This window comes from Spermophilus citellus, assembly GCF_964194105.1.
Source record: "Spermophilus citellus genome assembly, chromosome: 3".
Classification (NCBI taxonomy): Eukaryota; Metazoa; Chordata; class Mammalia; order Rodentia; family Sciuridae; genus Spermophilus; species Spermophilus citellus.
In genome coordinates this window covers 192,159,651-192,178,285 of record NC_138184.1, presented here as the reverse complement: position 1 = coordinate 192,178,285, position 18,635 = coordinate 192,159,651, and the positions used below count along the sequence as shown (strand labels likewise).

General features: G+C 33.8%; 1 protein-coding gene and 1 long non-coding RNA gene across 2 annotated transcripts in view; one reads left to right on the top strand and one right to left on the bottom strand.

The window, feature by feature from the left end:
• LOC308643623 overlaps positions 1-18,635 on the top strand; it is a 738,763-nt gene that overhangs the window by 261,701 nt on the left and 458,427 nt on the right. The gene's annotated exons all lie outside the window — the stretch shown is intronic.
• The window catches only part of VWDE (von Willebrand factor D and EGF domains), a 66,548-nt gene that overhangs the window by 13,694 nt on the left and 34,219 nt on the right, over positions 1-18,635 (bottom strand). The window contains exons 13-21 of the mRNA XM_081285119.1: positions 17,847-17,983; positions 12,129-12,284; positions 11,879-11,983; positions 9,577-9,691; positions 6,698-6,835; positions 3,558-3,698; positions 2,566-3,123; positions 1,133-1,228; positions 959-1,054 (exon numbers count right to left, since the gene is read on the bottom strand). Of these exons, the coding sequence (XP_081141245.1) occupies positions 959-1,054; positions 1,133-1,228; positions 2,566-3,123; positions 3,558-3,698; positions 6,698-6,835; positions 9,577-9,691; positions 11,879-11,983; positions 12,129-12,284; positions 17,847-17,983 (1,542 nt within the window). The remainder of the gene's footprint in view (positions 1-958; positions 1,055-1,132; positions 1,229-2,565; positions 3,124-3,557; positions 3,699-6,697; positions 6,836-9,576; positions 9,692-11,878; positions 11,984-12,128; positions 12,285-17,846; positions 17,984-18,635) is intronic.

Sequence of the window (18,635 nt, the reverse complement as noted above, 5' to 3'; positions counted from 1 at the left end):
TAATAATAATCACAATGAATTATCCATTTATATTTAAGAAGCACAGTCACAATAAAGCCTATTACAAGAGCAGTTTATAATGACTTCAGTTCTCTTTGACAATGAGATTCAGCTCTGAGGGACTGACTGTGTGGATTCACACTCTAAAACCCTCACCAGGTATCAGCATGTTTGGGTTTATAAAATAAATCTAGAAAATGCAACACAGACAGTTGTGTAAAAGGTTTATAAAAATTTGGTTAACTGAATGGAAATATATCATCTTAGGCTTCTTCTGTAAAATGAATCTTGGACTTACATATTTCTACCCTAAAAAAAGAATATTTCTATATTTACATGGCTATCACCACAGGCTATTGTTGAAAGTTCCAGTTCGACCTAAAAAATTTAGTTTGTTAATTTGTTGCTTGCCTTGTCATTAAAGCATTTAAAATGACTCAGTTTATTAGTAATCATATGTACCATCTACCAAAATACATTGTTTTTAAAAAAACTATTTTAAAAATATCAACTAACTCATTTCTTTAAAGTATTACCTAGCTTTAGGAATTCTATTTCATACATTCTCCACTTAATATTTCACCTAAATTTATGCAAATTATATGGCTAAAGATGTATTTTTAAAATTAATTTTTTAAGTTTCTTTTTATTACCACCTTATATCTTCTTATTTGTAGAGATATGATACCCTAAAACCAAATCTTCAAAAAATTTCAGAAGATAATTTCACCAAAGAAAAGCTACTATTCTTTGGATCTCTGATTTCTGAAACTTAAGTTTTTAAAATTCTCAAATGAATGGTTTTTAGTGACCACTTAAAAAGTGGACTCTTTCACCAATATTAATAACTACATATTAGTATATACACAGTGAAACTGAATTATCTTATAAAAGCCTATTAGAGAAAATAACATTTTATTTTAACCCTATTAGTTGATTTTTCAATTTGGATTACCACCTTCATTGCAGGTTGTTCCACCATATCCTGGAGGACATTTGCAGACATTAGGCTTTGTGCATTTCCCATGGTTTTTGCAAGCAGGCTGACATACAGCTGTATAAAATAAACCCATTTAAAAATATCAATTATCAAGTAAAATTCATTTTTCAATTTAATGAATGATACACCTACCAGTTTGGCAGTTAGAACCGGTATAACCTGGTCTGCATTTGCATATGTTTGGTGCCACACATTCCCTGCTCCTTCCACATGGATGTCTACAAATGGCTGCAAAAATCAAGGAGAAATGGCTGAACCATTGACATGATATATACATGCCGCTCAATTATTTACTTATAATGAAATTTAAAATTTCTAAAATTGTAACATTTTGATAAGGTATTAAATAATGACCATTCACCCTTAAAATGGTCTTCTTAATATTTTTAACCATTAGAATGACTGAGGAAAATCGTTTTTAGAGTAAGAAAGAAGTGCCAAATGTAATAATTACTCCCAAGATGGTGCCTGTTAGAGATAGAACCTAACCCTACCTGAAATTACAGTCTTTTTTCAGGGGGCAATGAAATTTCAGATATGAATCAGCTAAATGTTAATAAATAATAAGGATAATCAGATTTTCAAAGAACACATCATGAGGTTGATTCCTTAAGCTTCTCTACTACCTGATATGTTCTACTGGACATTGAACACTTCCTGCGGTATCTAATATACATGAAATTGTTTTTTTTTTTTTTTTATTTGTTACATTTGTTAAGGAATTCCTATAGGTATTATATAATGTAAGTATTGAGAGTTATTATCCTTATGGAAAAAAAGAAGAAAAACAAATTTCCTTTAAGTAATACGGGAAACATAAGAATATTCCAAAAACTGTCTCACTTAATTTTGGTCTCAAGTAAAACAAAACACAAAACAAAACAAGAACATCAAACTCATATCAACAGCAACAATAAAAACCAGACTCTAAATTATAGGACTCAAAAATTTGATTTGTATCAGATAAAACAATGTTAATAATTGTGGAAAGATATAAAAATACTTGCAAAATTAAAATGATGCAAAACTTGTTTAAGACTCCAAAGAATTGGAGGAATTACAGAGACAACTGTATAAGTTGCAAATAAGTAAATAGATCAGAAAGAGTAATTTAAAATGGTAACTGTGCATTTTGAACTAAAAATAACTCAGGCCACAATGTTAATCAGATCTATATTGACATCCTTGTTTTTTTTCATTACTTGCTTAATAACAGGACAGTCAGTCCCTCAAAACTCCACTATCTCATCTATCTATTGGGAACAATAACACTTATTTTATGGAGTTGTTGTTGATCATATATAACTGATACAGAATGTTTCTGAAGACCTTGGGACAGAGTAGGTACTCAATAAATATATTTATATATCATATTGTTGTGATAATATATAATATTAACACTTTAAATAAGAAACTTAGAAAACCCACTTTTGCTTCTTTTTTTCAAAACATGTTGAACAAAGTGGAAGGAAGAGAAATTAGTAAGTGGAAAAATGTATCTTCTTAGTGACTAAAACTGGAATGAGGTAGTTTTCTCTGTATCTTCTGAAAAATTCTCATAGTACCTCTGCAATTGACACCATCTCCATAATACCCAGTGGGGCAGCGTCCACACTTGAAGTGGCCACCTGTGGTTGCCACACAGGAAACACCAAGAAAACAAGGTGACTCAGCACAAGTCGATATTTCGGTTGACCCAAACTTCCGTGGCAAAATAGTGACTGCTTTAGTAACTGATGCTACAAACTCATCTTCGTCTTGTGTGTAACCTTGCAAAGAACTGTTAATGAGAGAATGATATTCTCCTGTCTCTATTTGGATGGTGCTATGGAAAATATCCCTCCCTTGGCCACGAGAACTGTTGAGATTAATGCTTAAAGAATGGCTGTGGTTTGTAGGATCTTCCAATTCATCCACAGTGAGATCTGCACTGAGAATATGATCCACATGTTCATAACCAGGTATCTGTTGAGAAACAGACTTCTTTGAAGTATCCATCTGAGTTGTAATTGATTTCGGTGACAGGTAGGAGATGTTCATTGTACTCAAGAACCTTTTGAACGGAGGAGGACTAGGGGTAAAGCTTGCACCAGTTAGTGTTGACAGTGGCTGAAAATTCAAGTCTAACAACAAAAAACGAAATAGAAATGTTAGTCAACAGCATTCATTAATGTTCTGCTCTACCCACAATATTTGGCATTAAGTTATTCATGCCTTCATTTAGCATCTACATGTGTAACACTATATGAGGAGTCACAAAGTAAAGGGAAGTCATGACACTGCTCCTGCCTTCAAGGATCTTATATGGCTACCTGTTGGGGCACTCAAGATAGCATAGAATATTAGCTAGCATGAAAGTTAAAGTATAATAATTAGTAAGATTTTCTGAAATCACCTTAAATGATACTATAATTTGGTTGTTATATGACATGAGTGAATGCATTTTTTTCTAGAATATGATCCAGAGGATTCAATAGATTAGCAAAAAAAAAAAAAAAAAAAAAAAAACAGTGAATACATTTGTCACTGTATTTCAACTAAAATCACTACTACTTACTAGAGGCATTTCTGCTTTCTGGCTTAACGTCGTTTTCTCCCTGTTTGGCACTTTTACCATCCTCTTCCATAGTTACACTTTTGTGAGACCTTGTGAGAACTGCAATTTGTGTAGTAAGTTCATTTAAAAACTCTATTTCAGCTGTAAGTGGTACACAAAAAAACAGAAACAAATCAGAATAAAAATATCACAAAACCAAAGCATCATGAATAAAAACATATAAGAACATATAAAAACATATAATACACATGTCACATGGTACTCTTTTGCATCTTAAATAATAAATTTTGATATCCTCTCATTAGCAAACTCTCTGGAATAGACTGAATTGAGTGCCTCAAAATTCATATGTCAAAGCCCTAACTCTACACGGCTGTATTTAGAGACAGGAGGGGGGGAGTGATTAGGTTACAGGAGGTTAGAAGAATGAGGCTCTGGTCCAATAGGTTTGTTGGCCTATGAAGAGGAAAAGACTCCAGGAGAGCACACAGAGAGAGGGCCCAGTGGGGGCAGCTTTCTGTTGGCCAGTATTAGAAAGTCTCAACCCAAACAAGCCAAGCCAGCAACTTCATCTTGAACTTCCAGCTCCAGAACTATGAGAAACAAAGTTCTGCTGTTTGAGATTTACCACTCAGTCTGTGGGATTCTGTTACAGCAGCCTGATCTGAGTAAGAAAGCTTTCTTCAGTAGTCCCAACACACCAAATCCATCTGGTCCACCTAGGTTCTTTCACAGGACTGTCCTTTGTACTATTGACTCTTGTGCATGTCTTTCTCCTACTGGTTAGCAATAACCTCAAGAATACAAACCCTGCTCTACATACTTTTGGGGGGTGGGGGTGGGGGAGGTACAGGGATTGAACTCAGGGGCACTTGGCCACTGAGCCACATCCCCATCCCTATTTTGTATTTTATTTAGACACAAGGTCTCACTGAATTGCTTAGTGCCTCATCTTTGCTGAGGCTGGCTTTGAACTTTCAGTCCTCCTGCCTCTGGGATTACAGGCATGCACCACCATACCCAGTTCTGTTTATTTTTATATTCCTCAAATTCTGGTGCCTGGCATAACTAAGTAATCACCAACAACCAATTCTTCTGCAGCAATAAGCATCTTTGTGAAATACACAAATATCTCTGACAAGGTTAAGAAAGCTCTGAGTCATTCATGTGTAATGGGGTTAGGTTTAATTGTCACCTTGATATAAGTTTTACTGAGGGAACAATCCTCTTTGTTTGGAAAGGAGGGATGTTAGTCAGAGAGCAGAAAGTGTTAATATTAGGAACTGGATACTGAAGGAGAAATGCAAGCAGTTGAAGTAGTGAGGAATCCTCTCACCCTCTGCCCTTTGTTCCTCAGAGCTGTCATCTCCAGTGCTAGACACATTCAACCCAATTTGAAGCTTAAGGTGATATTATGTCATTAGTATCTATTTTTCATTAGAGTAGATCTCATTAAATTACACCAAAGATGTAATTATTTGATTTTGTTTTCTATAACTTACTTTTCTCTTTTAATCTTTTAAAATATTGATGTCCAACTTTTTTGGTCTTCTTTCCTCCATATTCTCCCTGGGTAATGTCATCTCATAGCTGATGACCATAATAACTGTATATTTAACTTAGTTCTCTTTTGCTGAGCTTCATGTGGGTATTCCATTGTCCTTTAGTCTCTTAGTAACCAAACTGAATTCACTATAATTCTTCTCCAAAACCATTACTTCTTCCTGTATATTTAATCAGATCAACCTGCCATAACAAAATACCATAGACTGGGTGACCTAAACAACAGAAATTCAGTTCCTTATTGTTTTGGAGGCTGGAAAGCTCTGGATGAAAAGTGCTGGCCTGTTTTGTTTTGTGTGAGGACCCTCTCCATGTATTGGAGATAGACATGCTCTCAATGTGTTCTCACCTGGCAGAGAGAGTTATCTGGTGAGCTGGGCATGGTGGTACAATGCTATAAAGCCAGCTATCTGGGAGGCTGAGACAGGAAGATTGCTAAGTGTGAAGGCAGCTTAATCACCTGGGGAACCCTGCCTCAAAATAAAAAATATAAAAGTTGGAGATGAAGCTCAGAGACAGAAAGATCCCTGGTCCAATTGCCAGTTCAATCAAAAAAAAAAAAAAAAAAAAAGGAGAGAGAGAAAAAGAATTCTCTGGTGTTTCTCCTTATAAGACACTAATCCTATTGGATTAGGACTCTACTCTTATCACCTCCTACAACCCTATGAACTTCAATGTTGGAATTTTAGTGGAATGTAGTTCAGTCCACAACAATGTGAGTGCCAATTCCACATACCATTCACCTAAATCAAATACTTGCAACTAAATGACTCTCTTTCCTACGCTAATCCAGTTACTGACCAAGCCAAGTACTATCAGCTTGCTTCTTTAGCATCTCTTTCATTTCTCATTATCTTACCTTAAGGAAGAATATCTTCATCTCTTCCTACATATTTGAAATACTATCTTGGCTTTGCTTTTCTTCCCACCTTCAGGCTTTCACATTTCTTTACCCACAGATGGTCTATTGTCTATATTACTTGAGTAAATTTTCTCAAATATAAGTCTTAACATGTTTCTCTCTTATTTCAAAACTTTAAGGGACTGCTGCTGGTCTACATGCTGGCTACCTCTCTAGCTTCAACTCTTGCAGCAGCTCTTCGGGCCTGTGGTCCTCCAGGCACACTAAATTGTTCAGTGCTCAGGATGTGCTGTGGTATTACATGGCCCTGGACTTTTGCTTGGGCTATTTCTTCTTCCTGCAATGCTTTTCACCCCCTTGATCTCATACATTAGATTCAGCTGTTGTATAGCTACTATAGTCTAGATATCTCCTTTTTAAAGTTTTTCATTATTCCTCCAGGTAAACACAACACATCGTGTAAGATTCCAGCTAGTCCCTCTTCTATCACAAGACACAGAATATTATATTGTACCAAAGGATTAGTGCTATTGCACCCTAACCCCTTAAGTCAGAGGACATGTCTGATATATCTCTTCATCCCATGCATCTAGTGTATTGCACAACACTTAATGCATATATACCAAATGAGTGTGTAAGAAAGAGAATGGAATTGAGTGATTTGAGCTAATTAAATACACTAGAAAACATCTCACAGCAGAAAATAAACTTTTACCATGACAGGTTTTCCCATCACCATAAAATCCTTTTGGACATGAACCACAATGATAGGAGCCAAAGGTATTGAAGCACTCTACTCCTGGAAAGCAAGGCCCAGATGCACACTCATCAGCATCTTCCTGGCAGTTTTTGCCTAAACAGAATATAGATTAAAGAGTTCAAGAGATTTATTTTGAAATATGTCTACCAGGCTCATTTTTTTTGGTTTCTTCTATTATTTATTTAAGACCTCCAAGTCCTCAAAGAGAAGTCATGCATTGTGAGGACAAAACTGGGCTGTTTTTGAAATTTACTGTATAATCACATGTAAGGTCATTGCTTAGATTTCATTTATGATTCAACTTGACCCTTCAAGTACATAAAAAATTGCCTTTAAATAAGATGACTTAAAAGTCCATTAACATTTAAAGTAAAAGGTTATCATATTAGAGAATTCATTTGTAGTTCATTCAAAAACTCAGTGACTTTTTTCTTTAACAATGAAAATGTTTGTTTAGAATGGTTTTCACCTTCGATTAATGACTTCTTTTATCCACTTCTTGCATTGTCTGTGAAAACTTGTGAAAAGTTTCCAATGTGTTAGAAAAGTCAGTCTTTCCTCAGTAAAACAATTGGAGATGAAGTTGTGCTCTTTCAATGCTTAACAATTTATTTGAATGAATAAATTCCTATCATTAAGAATAGTAACCCTGATTGTGCAAAAATCCCTGGTGCAATCAATACTTGAATTCTTTCAACAACTCAGTAAAAAAGAAATTTATATTCATAATTCAAAATGATAAAATATTCATTTAAAAGAATGAAGAAAATTAAAAGACACCTAAATATTCTGCTACTAGTTCTCTTAGTTGCTTTCATTTTTTAAACATTCTGAATAATCAATTCTACTCTAAGAAAATATAAAATTAACTGGCAGGTGCAGACCTCAAGTTTGCTATTAGAGTATAAAAACACTTTGGATACAGCATAAAAGACACAAGCAAATTTGCACTGCCCAGTCAGGATGCACCTCCTCTTCAGTCTTAAATTATTTCTGTGTTGATCATCTCACTGCTTGCATGTGCTTGTAAGCTCTCCCCCTCCCTTTCTCTCTCCTTCCGCCTCTGAACTCTTGTCTCTTTCAGCCTCACTTTCTACCCCTGCACCTCCCTTTCTCTTATTTTTCCTTTAAGATCCCAGTTACATTCCTCATTTGATTCCCCAGAATCTGATTCAGCCATCAATCATACCAATTTCCTATTCCTCTGAGGTCTTTCCAGTGGCTGAGTTCACAAGTTAGTAAAGTGGCTGTTTCAGGAGATAGGGAGAGTTCCCTCTAAGCTCATGAAACAATTTAAACTATACTTTTATATCTTCTTATGTTTAAAAAACTGTCTTTCTTGCCTACTGGCTTAATAAATGAATAAAAAGCCACACTTCATCATATTGGCCACAACTACTCTGCTTGTGTCCTTGGTGCACTGATGCCAAGAGACTGTATTTCTGGCTCCTGTTCAGCCCCTGTATATCCTTATACAGACAGTTTAATTTATCTGTTCTAATTTCCACAACCTCAATATGATGAGGTTAGAAACAAGATATGTTATGACCCCTTATATCTTTGAACACTAAGGTTTCCTACTGAATCAATTATATCATAGTCACTAAAACAGACACCAATTCAGAAGTTATATTGCATTTCCTTGTCTCTTGCACTGATTTCTTCCTTAAATTTCCATTGTCTTCCAAAAATATTTCATGAGTCTTGCACCTAAGCAGTAAATCATCTGGCAAATGATCTAATATAGTAATGAAATTTACACATATAATGACAGTTTAATGGTATCATAAAGTGCTATATAGGTATTATTACTCAGATAAAATTATATTGCATCAGGGAATAATCATGTCCCATTGTACTAATAATGTCTGATCATCCTATGAGGAAAGAGAACTTGGGCACTCAGGTAGAATCATATCTAGTTGTGTTTAGGAAAGTGAAAAGGTTACCTGGTATATGGTACACAATTTGGAATGCTGTTTGGATGAAATGAAAAATCTCAATATTATTTGTATACAATATTATACTCATGACATCACAGAATAGTAGTGTTGGAAGGCACTTTATAGATAATTAAGTCAAGATATCTTATTTAATAAGTGATAAGTGCATATCCTCTAGAACTTCAATAGTTAAATGATTTATCAGAAAACTGAACAGAATTAAGGCTAGGAATAAGAAATGGTGTGTAATTGAACTAACAAATTCCATTTCTTCAATTAATAATTCACATTGCTGGGGCTGGGGTTGTGACTCAGTGGTAGAGTGCTTTGCCTCGCATGTGTGAGGCCCTGGGTTTGATCCTCAGCACCACATTAAAAAAATAAATCAATAAACAAAATAAAGGTATTGTTTTCATCTACAGTTTAAAATATATATTAAAAATAATTCACATTGCTTTCCCTATCAAATATTAAAATAAGTATCTCATATTCTATTGTATTATTGTTGTAAAAATTATTTATAGTTACGTGCCACATAATGACAGGCATAAGTTCTGACAAATGCACTGTCAGGCAATTTTGACACTGGGTTATCCAAAGAATGCTTACCAAAAAGAAAAAAAAAAGAAAAGCAAAACCTAAGACAGCTATGACATCACTAGATGACACATCTTCTGGGTCTACTATTGTACTTGCACACAGTGTAGAACAAAATGACATTATCTGGTGCAGGACTGTATATAAAAATATCCTCTCAATTTATAGGTTCTTGTAAGCATTAAGAAAGATGCTAAATGAAATACAGTGTTTATTAACCTTAAACACATTTATGTAACTTGTAGTTTAAAACAATCTTGTTTAGGGATGTTTGGATAAACAAGAATAACTTACTTTCTAAATATGACCAGGTGAATTTTGAGATTTGGGATCTACAGATCAAACAAGGACTGGCAGGATTTCTATTCCCTTCAGTGTAGCAGAGTCCACTGATAATGCAAACATTCTCCTAGTAAAAATTTTTTTAAAAGGAAAACATTAACAAACAAAAGTTGTAGTTAGTGTATAAAAAACCTGTACATAAACTGATAGCAGCATATATATTTATGATTCCAATAAAAGCATATAATAACAACTCCATTTTGATCAGATAACATTTTTTTGCATGATGTTGAAATTATTTATTTATTTATTTATTTTATTATTAGTTGTTCAAAATATTACAAACTCTTGACATATCATATTTCATACATTTGATTCAAGCAGATTATGAACTCCCATTTTTACCCCATATACATATTGCAGATTCACATCGGTTCCACATCCACTTTTTTACATACTGCCATACTAGTGTCTGTTGTATTCTGCTGCAACATTTTTTCACACTTCATGATCACAAAGCCAGGTCATAAAATAAAATATTTCCTGTCTTCTTAAATGCCTAAGAAACTGATCAACTTGGAGGAATAATAAAATGCATGTAAGTTGTATCTCTGTGCAAAATTATGCCTCATAAATAACATGGGGAAAACCTCTCTTTTCCTTTTTGTCATCTTTACTGCTAAAATTCATGCTGGGAGTGCTTTATTAATGAAGAAATCAGAGGTGGGTGTAGTGGTGCACACTTGTTATTTTAGTTAGTTGGGACGTGAGGCAGGGGAATCAAGATCAAGGTCTATAAGACTCTAGAAAAAGAAAGAAAAGAGATTTATTTATTTGACTACTTTTCATTTTTGCACATCTTTAAAATCATATTAATTTATAGTTATCTTCCTCTTCCCTAACAGCCCATTATACTAGACCATACATCCAAAGCATCATTATTCACACTTCATAATGGTATCATTAAAAAAAATAGTTGAAAAAATGCTGTAATACAGAGAAAGGACAATAAATATAGCAATAATTTTTTAACTTGGGAAATAGACAATTTTTTAGGAGATATAAACTTTGTTCATTTAAAAAATTTCCTTTGATATAATTTTGAAAATTAGAATAGTTCTAAGAGGATAAGACAACTTTGAATAACAATGTTTTTTAAAGTACTTAAGAACATGTGGAAATGAAATATTTGATGAAAAATAAAAATCCAATAATTTCTCAACAACAATAAAAACTTGTTATTGAAATAATGTGATTAATCTCAAAGAAAAGGAATTTAAATTTAGAAAAATATACTTTTTGAATATTTATTTTCTGTAGTACCATGGATTGAACCCCGCGGCTCTCTACCACTAAACTACATTCCCAGATTTTTTATTTTTTTAATTTTGAGACAGGTCTTTCTAAGTTGCTCCAGCTGAACTCCAACTTGTGATTCTCCTGCCTACACTCTTGAATAGCTGGTTCACAGGTGTGCACCACATACTTGATATGTTCCTTGGTTTTGAAAAGTCAATTGATATTAGTTAAAGGTTTCAGCAATGCACATGGGAGAAAGCCCTGCTGATAAACTCAGAAGTCTGGATATAGATAGGTTCAGAGGGTGAGGCTATAACAACTAGGTTTAGGTTGTGCTATTATTCTATAATTCATCAAGTAGGTAGGCTTTTGCATAGTCCAAAGAATTTAGTTGCCAGAAAATTCTCTATAAAAGTGCTAATTTTATACACTTTGCAAACTCTACTCAAATGTATAACATTTGCCACAAAGAGGATTAGGTAATCACAAACTACAAAGAAATATCTTTCTTTCTTTTTTTTTTTAATACTGAGGATTGAACCTAGGGGCATTCTACCACTGAGCTACATCCCCACCACTTTTTATATTTCATTTTCAGACAAAGCGTAAGTCTGGAATTTATAATCCTCTGGCTTCAGCCTCCTGAGTTTCTAGAATTAGAGGCATATTCCCCTGTACTGGACCATAAAGAGATATCTTTTGGAAACTAATTAATACTGAGAAAACAGTGAATGTAGAAAGGAGGAAATAATTCAGTGCAAACCTCCTCTTTTGATTTTTTTAGGAATAAGCAATCTGCACTCCAAAATGTTAAGGAAGAAACATCTTTCTCACCATTTCATCAAGAATTATAGGAAGAGTAAACATTTCAATTAACATTAGGTGCATTTGAGGAAGGTTTTCTCTATTAGTCTTTCTGTTATTAAGGTGAAAAAAAACACAGTTGATATGCTAATGGCATGGGAAATTAAAATACCTATGATGTAAATGTGAAAATAAGTGAAAAGATACATACCTTTATAGTACATGAGTTATTTTTGTAGAGACCACAAACTTGACAAGTACCATCATATATGATCATTGTTTTGGAATTACTGAATTTATAACCATCATTAGATACCTGTAAGATGTAGTTCTATAATAAGATAATTTGTTCTAAATGCAGCCTCATAAATTCATTATGAAAATCTATATATAAGAATTTGCTTGGCTTATAAACATGAGGTTTAATTTATAGTTATATTTTACCTTTAATTTTTTTTTACCTTTAATTGCCACTTCATAATTGGTTTCTGATCCATCATATCCATGGTACCAGACTGCTGGACATCACTGGGCAGCTGACAGTCAACAATTCTGCTGTTTTGAAAAACTGCCCGTGTATAGACAGGTTCTCCAAGCACCCATTTACTACTATTATACTGAGGGCAAAATGGGAAAACAGTTAACTTCTGTTACAATTATGAAAACATTTCAGTACTGAATTTCATATTATTGAAATACAAATTTTAAAATATAATCCTAGTATAATGGAATGTATAGTAAGGAAAAATGTCACATTGGGAGTGAGTTTTATTCAGAATGATAAGAAAGTATGCATCTTATTTTGATGTAAAGTTTTCCTAGGAAATCATGAATTTTCTGGTAGTTCAAATCAAAGGATTTACCAATATTGGCCACATGTTATGGATCACTCTGCAATAACTTTTGCAGCAAGAAAAATTATCATTTGACATTGTACTTGAGGCAACAGATGGTTTTCCTTTCCAGAAACACCCTCATTTCCTCTGCAAAAGTACCCACCTTCTCCATCTATTTGAAACTGCCCTTTCTGCCCCCTGTCTCTGATGACTTGAGATTCAAGACTTGTTGATGTTCATGTTTTTATGTATGTGGAGAAATCCAGTATATAATAAAATGGGGTGGAGAGGGAATCAAAGAATAGGAGAACTGAGACAAACAGCTACACACATATCCAAATGTGCACATGCTAAGTCTTCATGTTGTCCAAGTCCCAACTTCAAGGTTTTTTTTTTTTTCTGATAATTCAGCTACATCCTTTTCCTTAATTCTGTAAAAAATGTACCATCTTCATAATCAGTATTATTTTGCTAAAGCTTGTTGATGTAATTTGAAAGTAAAATTTTAGCCAGTTCATCCCATTTAATAGCTTATCTCATGCTTAAACTACACTTTAAGTATTCATTTTCACCATTGAAAATGCGTTGCTGTCTAGGGAGAAAAAGCAAGAATAATTTTCTGAGTACTGATAACTACACAGAAAACTAGAATGATATTTTGATGCCAAGATTTATACTTTCGTAAAAGAATTTTTATTATAGAATGCTTCCAACCATTCTGAATCAGCCATGCAATATGCAGCTGTTTCACTCTTGTGGGTTTGCAGGAAAAGAAAAGGAAGACAAGAACACTCTTGCTATGGCTCCCAGAAACTATTTTGAAGACGTATGGCTGACAGAGTGACCCATGGTACAAAACTGCATATTTATGGATGTGTATAGCATTTCTGCCAGTGATTTCACTCTAGCAGAAGGATAATAAGAATGTCTAAGTTGTCATGATACCTACTCTTAGAGGATATAGGGTCCCTTGGTTTCTTGTGTGGAAATAGATTCCAGCCAATGACTGGGGATTTAGGGATAATTTCCATCCCTCTGAGGAAAGGTCTACACCAAGTAAGGAATAAACAGGGTTCTACTTCTTTTCCACTCATCAATAGTTTCTGATTATCTATTATGTGCTGAAGATATTCTGATGAAGAGATCAAAGGAAAAGACATAGATAATTTTATTATCACTATAACTGAGATTCAAATAAGGTATAATAAGAAATAAGCCATTAAATCTAAATCTGCCAAGCAAGGTTTAAAACAAAGTGTGGGGGATTATACTTCTCTTCCTGAAGTAAAAAGGAGACTGACATGTGGATGCTGGAAGCAGAAATAGAGTATGATTTAAGATGGCTGGAGAAAACATTGTGTGAAAATTCATGGATGCATGGAACTGGAATAAAGCATGCGGAGGAAGGTCAAGCCTGCTAAAATGGGCAAGAACTGCCTCCTAATGGCCCACATGTTTATAGGATAACAACTTGGATCCTACAAGTCAGCAATTTAAAACCTGGATTCTGCTTTTAGGGGAAAGAGTGAAGGATATGATTGGGTAACTGGATTTCTAGCTAAGCATTTGTTAAAAATTACTACTGGGTATATATACACATTGGAATATTTCTCAGCATTAAAAGAGAATAAAATCATGGCATACACAGATAGATGAATGGAGTTGGAGAATATCATGTTAAATGAAGTAAGCCAATCCCCCCAAACCTGAGACCAAATGTTTTCTCTGATATGTGGATGCTGATCTATAATGTGGGAAGGGAGCATGGGAGGAATGGAGGAACTTTGAATAGGGCAAAGGGGAGGGAGGAGAAGAGAGGGGGTAAGGGGTAAGAATGTTAGTGGAATGAGATGAACATCATAAATCTAAGTACATGTATGAAGACATGAATGGTGTGATTCTATTTTGTGTACAACCAGAGAAATAAAAAGTTGTGCTCTATATGTATACTATGAATTGAAATGCATTCTGCTGTCAAATATAACAAATTAGAATAAATAAATAAATTTTAAAAAAATTTCTACTAAAAATTTTAAAATGTCATTTATAATATACTACCCTTTGTGTATAAAAAAAGGAGGTATGCTGTCTATCTGTTCCTTTATGTCAAAAAAAAAACACACATTAAGGGTAAACCAGGAAATAATGGCTGTGCATGTAAATATTTCAGGCCATGCAAGAAAACAGGAAGGAAATAAAGGGTAATAGCAAGCTGGTACTAGGGATGAGAAGAAAGTGACAGTTCTGTGTGTGTACCTTTTGTATAGAGCCAGTTCTCAGAACCACATTTCACACACCCCTAAATAATCTATACCTAAAATAAACCACAGTTTTGTTGCAAAAGAAACACATAACCACTCTGAATAGAGAGGGAAAGAAAACAGCCAACACAAGTCACTAGGTAAACAATAGTTGCGTGTAAATTGTGATCTCATTTTGCGACTTTCTTTTTCACAGAGGCATGGTTTATGATTTCTAAAATTGATTTGCATATATTAAAATTGATAAAATATGCTATACAAATAACAAGAACTAGTTTTAACTTGTGAAGAAGGAGTAAAGGGACAAGAGAAGGCTGAAATGAATCGTATGCATTGCAATTAGAGGTATCAGAATCAGTTCATGAAGATGAGAGATAGATAGATAGGGATAGGGTTAAGGATATATGTGTAAGAAGATATACATGTATTTCCAAGCTTCATCCATTGAGAGGGACAGGAATCAATAACTAGTCTGCGATGATGAGCACACTTTGCACCCAAATCATCAAATCATGGTTTTTAAGTAACATTATTTAATAAATAGAACAGAGTTCTTTTGAGAAATGGTTGATTCTATGGTTGGAGTAGAGAAAATGCAAGATGAGTCTGCAATATTGTGTGATGAGAATGTGAGAAATTATACAATAAATTATAAGTGCACAGGAAAGGGACATGCGAATCTACTTGAAAGAGCTCCCAATGTTCAAATCTGGGATAATTTAAGCAACAAGCAAAATAAATAATAATAGCATCAAATAAGATAAAATAAGTATTCTTCATAAAATAAGTATCTGATATGAGTAAATGAATGAACAAACATGAAACAAGGAACAGCTTTCCCTTTCAGTACAATTTCAGATAATAAATATATGTAGAAGAAATGATGTAAATAGAAATTGCCTTTGGTAAATGCCACAGTAATGACTGTTGCAAGCAAAAATTATAGTTGAATGCTAAAATCAGGGAGACAAAATATAAGAAGAAATCATATTAGCATTGTCTATAAGTGTCTTCTTATAGCATATTAATTACAAAAGGAAATATAGGAAATCTACAGTGGAGATTAATGGAAATGCCACCTTAAATATGTAATTAAAATTTACATCACCAGTAATTACAAACACTGATCATGAAAAGATGAAGGAAGAATGGCGTAACCTCTATCTATCTTAAGAAAGAAACATTTTACAAAATAACTGGCAAGCACTCTTCAAAAGTGCCATATTCATGAAAGACAAACTATATACTGTCACAATTTGAAGAAGATTGAAGAGACATGACAACAAAATGCAAAATGAAATCTTGGATTGGTTGCAGAATCAGATTGGATGCCTGGCAAAATCTGAATAAGGCTTGTAAATTATTTAATTTTATTGTACCAAGTTGAATTTTTTGGTTTCCATAACAGTTTTATGGATGTGTAAGATGAAGATATAGGAAGAAGCAGGGTGAAAAATTATTGGGAACCCCTCTGTATTATTTTTACAGCTTCTCTGCAAGGTTCGAATTATTCCAAAATACATGTTTTAAAACAGTAGTTGATAAAATGGAAAGAAATGAAGGGTTTCTTGTAATTTTAGTTTCAGAAAGCTAGATTTTTAAGAGAAACCCATCTTCAAGGGGAACTGAAATTCCAACTAAAAAAGTGAGCAGAAATCCATTCATGTTCACTGACCAGGTACAAGAAAGGTAGTGGAAAAACACATACGTTCCAAACAAACCAAGCACAAGGCCTCCTGCAGGTCCCAAGCAGTGGGGTGGGGAGTCTTAAAATAGTGTCAATTAGACTTGACTCAAGGAGTGAAACAAATGGTGCAAAAGCCAGAACCCAGCACTGGGCAAGATCAAGGCCAGGGAAGACGACTGTAATAATACATATAAATACTTGATGCACATTCTCATCTTGGTTTTAGTAATTAAGCACATTGATTTATTTCTATTGTTCTGCAAAGTATGTTAAAAATTCCACGATTTTGGAAGAGGGAAGCAGTGTGAGAGTAAATCACAACCAGTAAGTAGCTGAAAATAAATACAAAATTTAACTTCCAAGAGAATAGAAATCTATAAAATTCTCTTCTGGTAAATCATTTAATTATAGCATGATGTCATATAATTTACTCTATCAAGACCAAAAGCATATGGACTCTCTTGGGTGATGTTGAAATTACGTATATATCTGTCTATTGTGTGTTTTGCTATTTCATTGGAATTAGAATAATTTGCAACTAATTTAGAAAGACTCTATCATTAAAATCATGAAAGAAGCATATTTGTTATTCATAACCCTATGACAAAAAAACATGCAAAGATTATTTCCTCTTGTAAAGTCTCAATCTCAGAACCACATCTGGATTTATCAATTTAGAGAAAAAGAAAGAAGAATGTTAAAGTACTATTTACTATTTTACTACTTTAACTTTCAGCTTATCCACATAAAACCTTTCTAAATTCAAAGAGCTGTCCATAAAATAAAACTTCTACTTGAATAAAGAAAAGGAAGGTCATATTAGAAATCATCAAAAATAAGGTATAATTTGCTATGCTAATGTTCAAACTGGGATTCATGTCATGTAAGAAAGAAAAATGCTTAGTTCAAGGAAAAAACATGCTAATATGGGGGAGGGTGGTACTTTCCAATATGAAACCCATAGTAAAGGAATACAAAGGATGAGCACAATTAGCCCTTGTTTTTTGTTTTGTAGAAGGGAAACATTCATGTCCCTGGATTTTACAGTTCATGCAGGATGTCTTGGCTAAAATCCATCTCCACTATTTGTGGTGTTGCAATTTAAAATATAAAATGCCTCAGTATTTCAAGCTTGATCGTCTTTTACTTTTTTTTATTATGAATGAAAACAGTGGCCAATACCTCAGTAAAAATAATATAAAACACTTCAAGAAAGCTTACAAATGTGGAAGTTTTCAAGGTTAAGCAACTTAAATCATCTTCCTTCACTCTCTGTGGACCTAACACCCTTTGGGATTATGTGGCCGATTGAATTAATTAATTCAATACAGAATTAATCTGAATAACTTATAAATTATTTTCCATAATTTCTCAGAAAATCTGTAATTAACATACCTGCAGTTTAGTAACTTCACAGTTAATGGAAGGTGATTCTTTGAAGCCTTGACCAAAAACTCTCACCATCGTACAATTATGCTTTTGAACATCACAGAATCCAGCATTCTCAAGCTCTGTGATTTCAGGAACTTTGTCTTTGGAGAACAATTATAACAAATAGAACATGTTTTTTTAATTCCGGAAAAAAAAAAACTACATAATTATGCCTCAAAGCCCAAATGAAAAGCATGTGTAAAATAATACTTCAAAGTACACCCAAATACTATTTACATTAATTAAACCATTAAATGTTAAGAGCATTCTGGTATTAAATGTGATGCTACCTACCGTTAAACCTACAACAATGTCAACAATGTCATTATACTTGCTACCAGTGCTGTCATTAATGTTTTAAGATTTGATTATGAGGTTTTGTGAAAAATACTTTATTCTTTATTCTGAATGACCATGGATGGATTTTCTGATAATATGACACTTGAACAGAGAAATGAAAAAGGTTAGTCGTGAAGTTGTGTGGTGAAAGAATGCTCCAATAAGAGAGCAGTAAGTACAAAGGCCCTGAGGTAGGAGCAGATCTGTAAGAACAACAAAGCAGCCAATGTGGCGGAAGAGCAGTGAACTTGGGGAAGAGCGCTTAATGAACTGAGAGTGAGGGGGAGCCTCAGATTATCTGAGGTCCATGTAAAGAGTTGTGGATTTTATTCTGAAAAATAGGGCAAGCCATTTGAAGGATTTAAGCAGAGAAGCAATGTGATCTGACTTACATTTCAAAGGGGTCACTGGCTT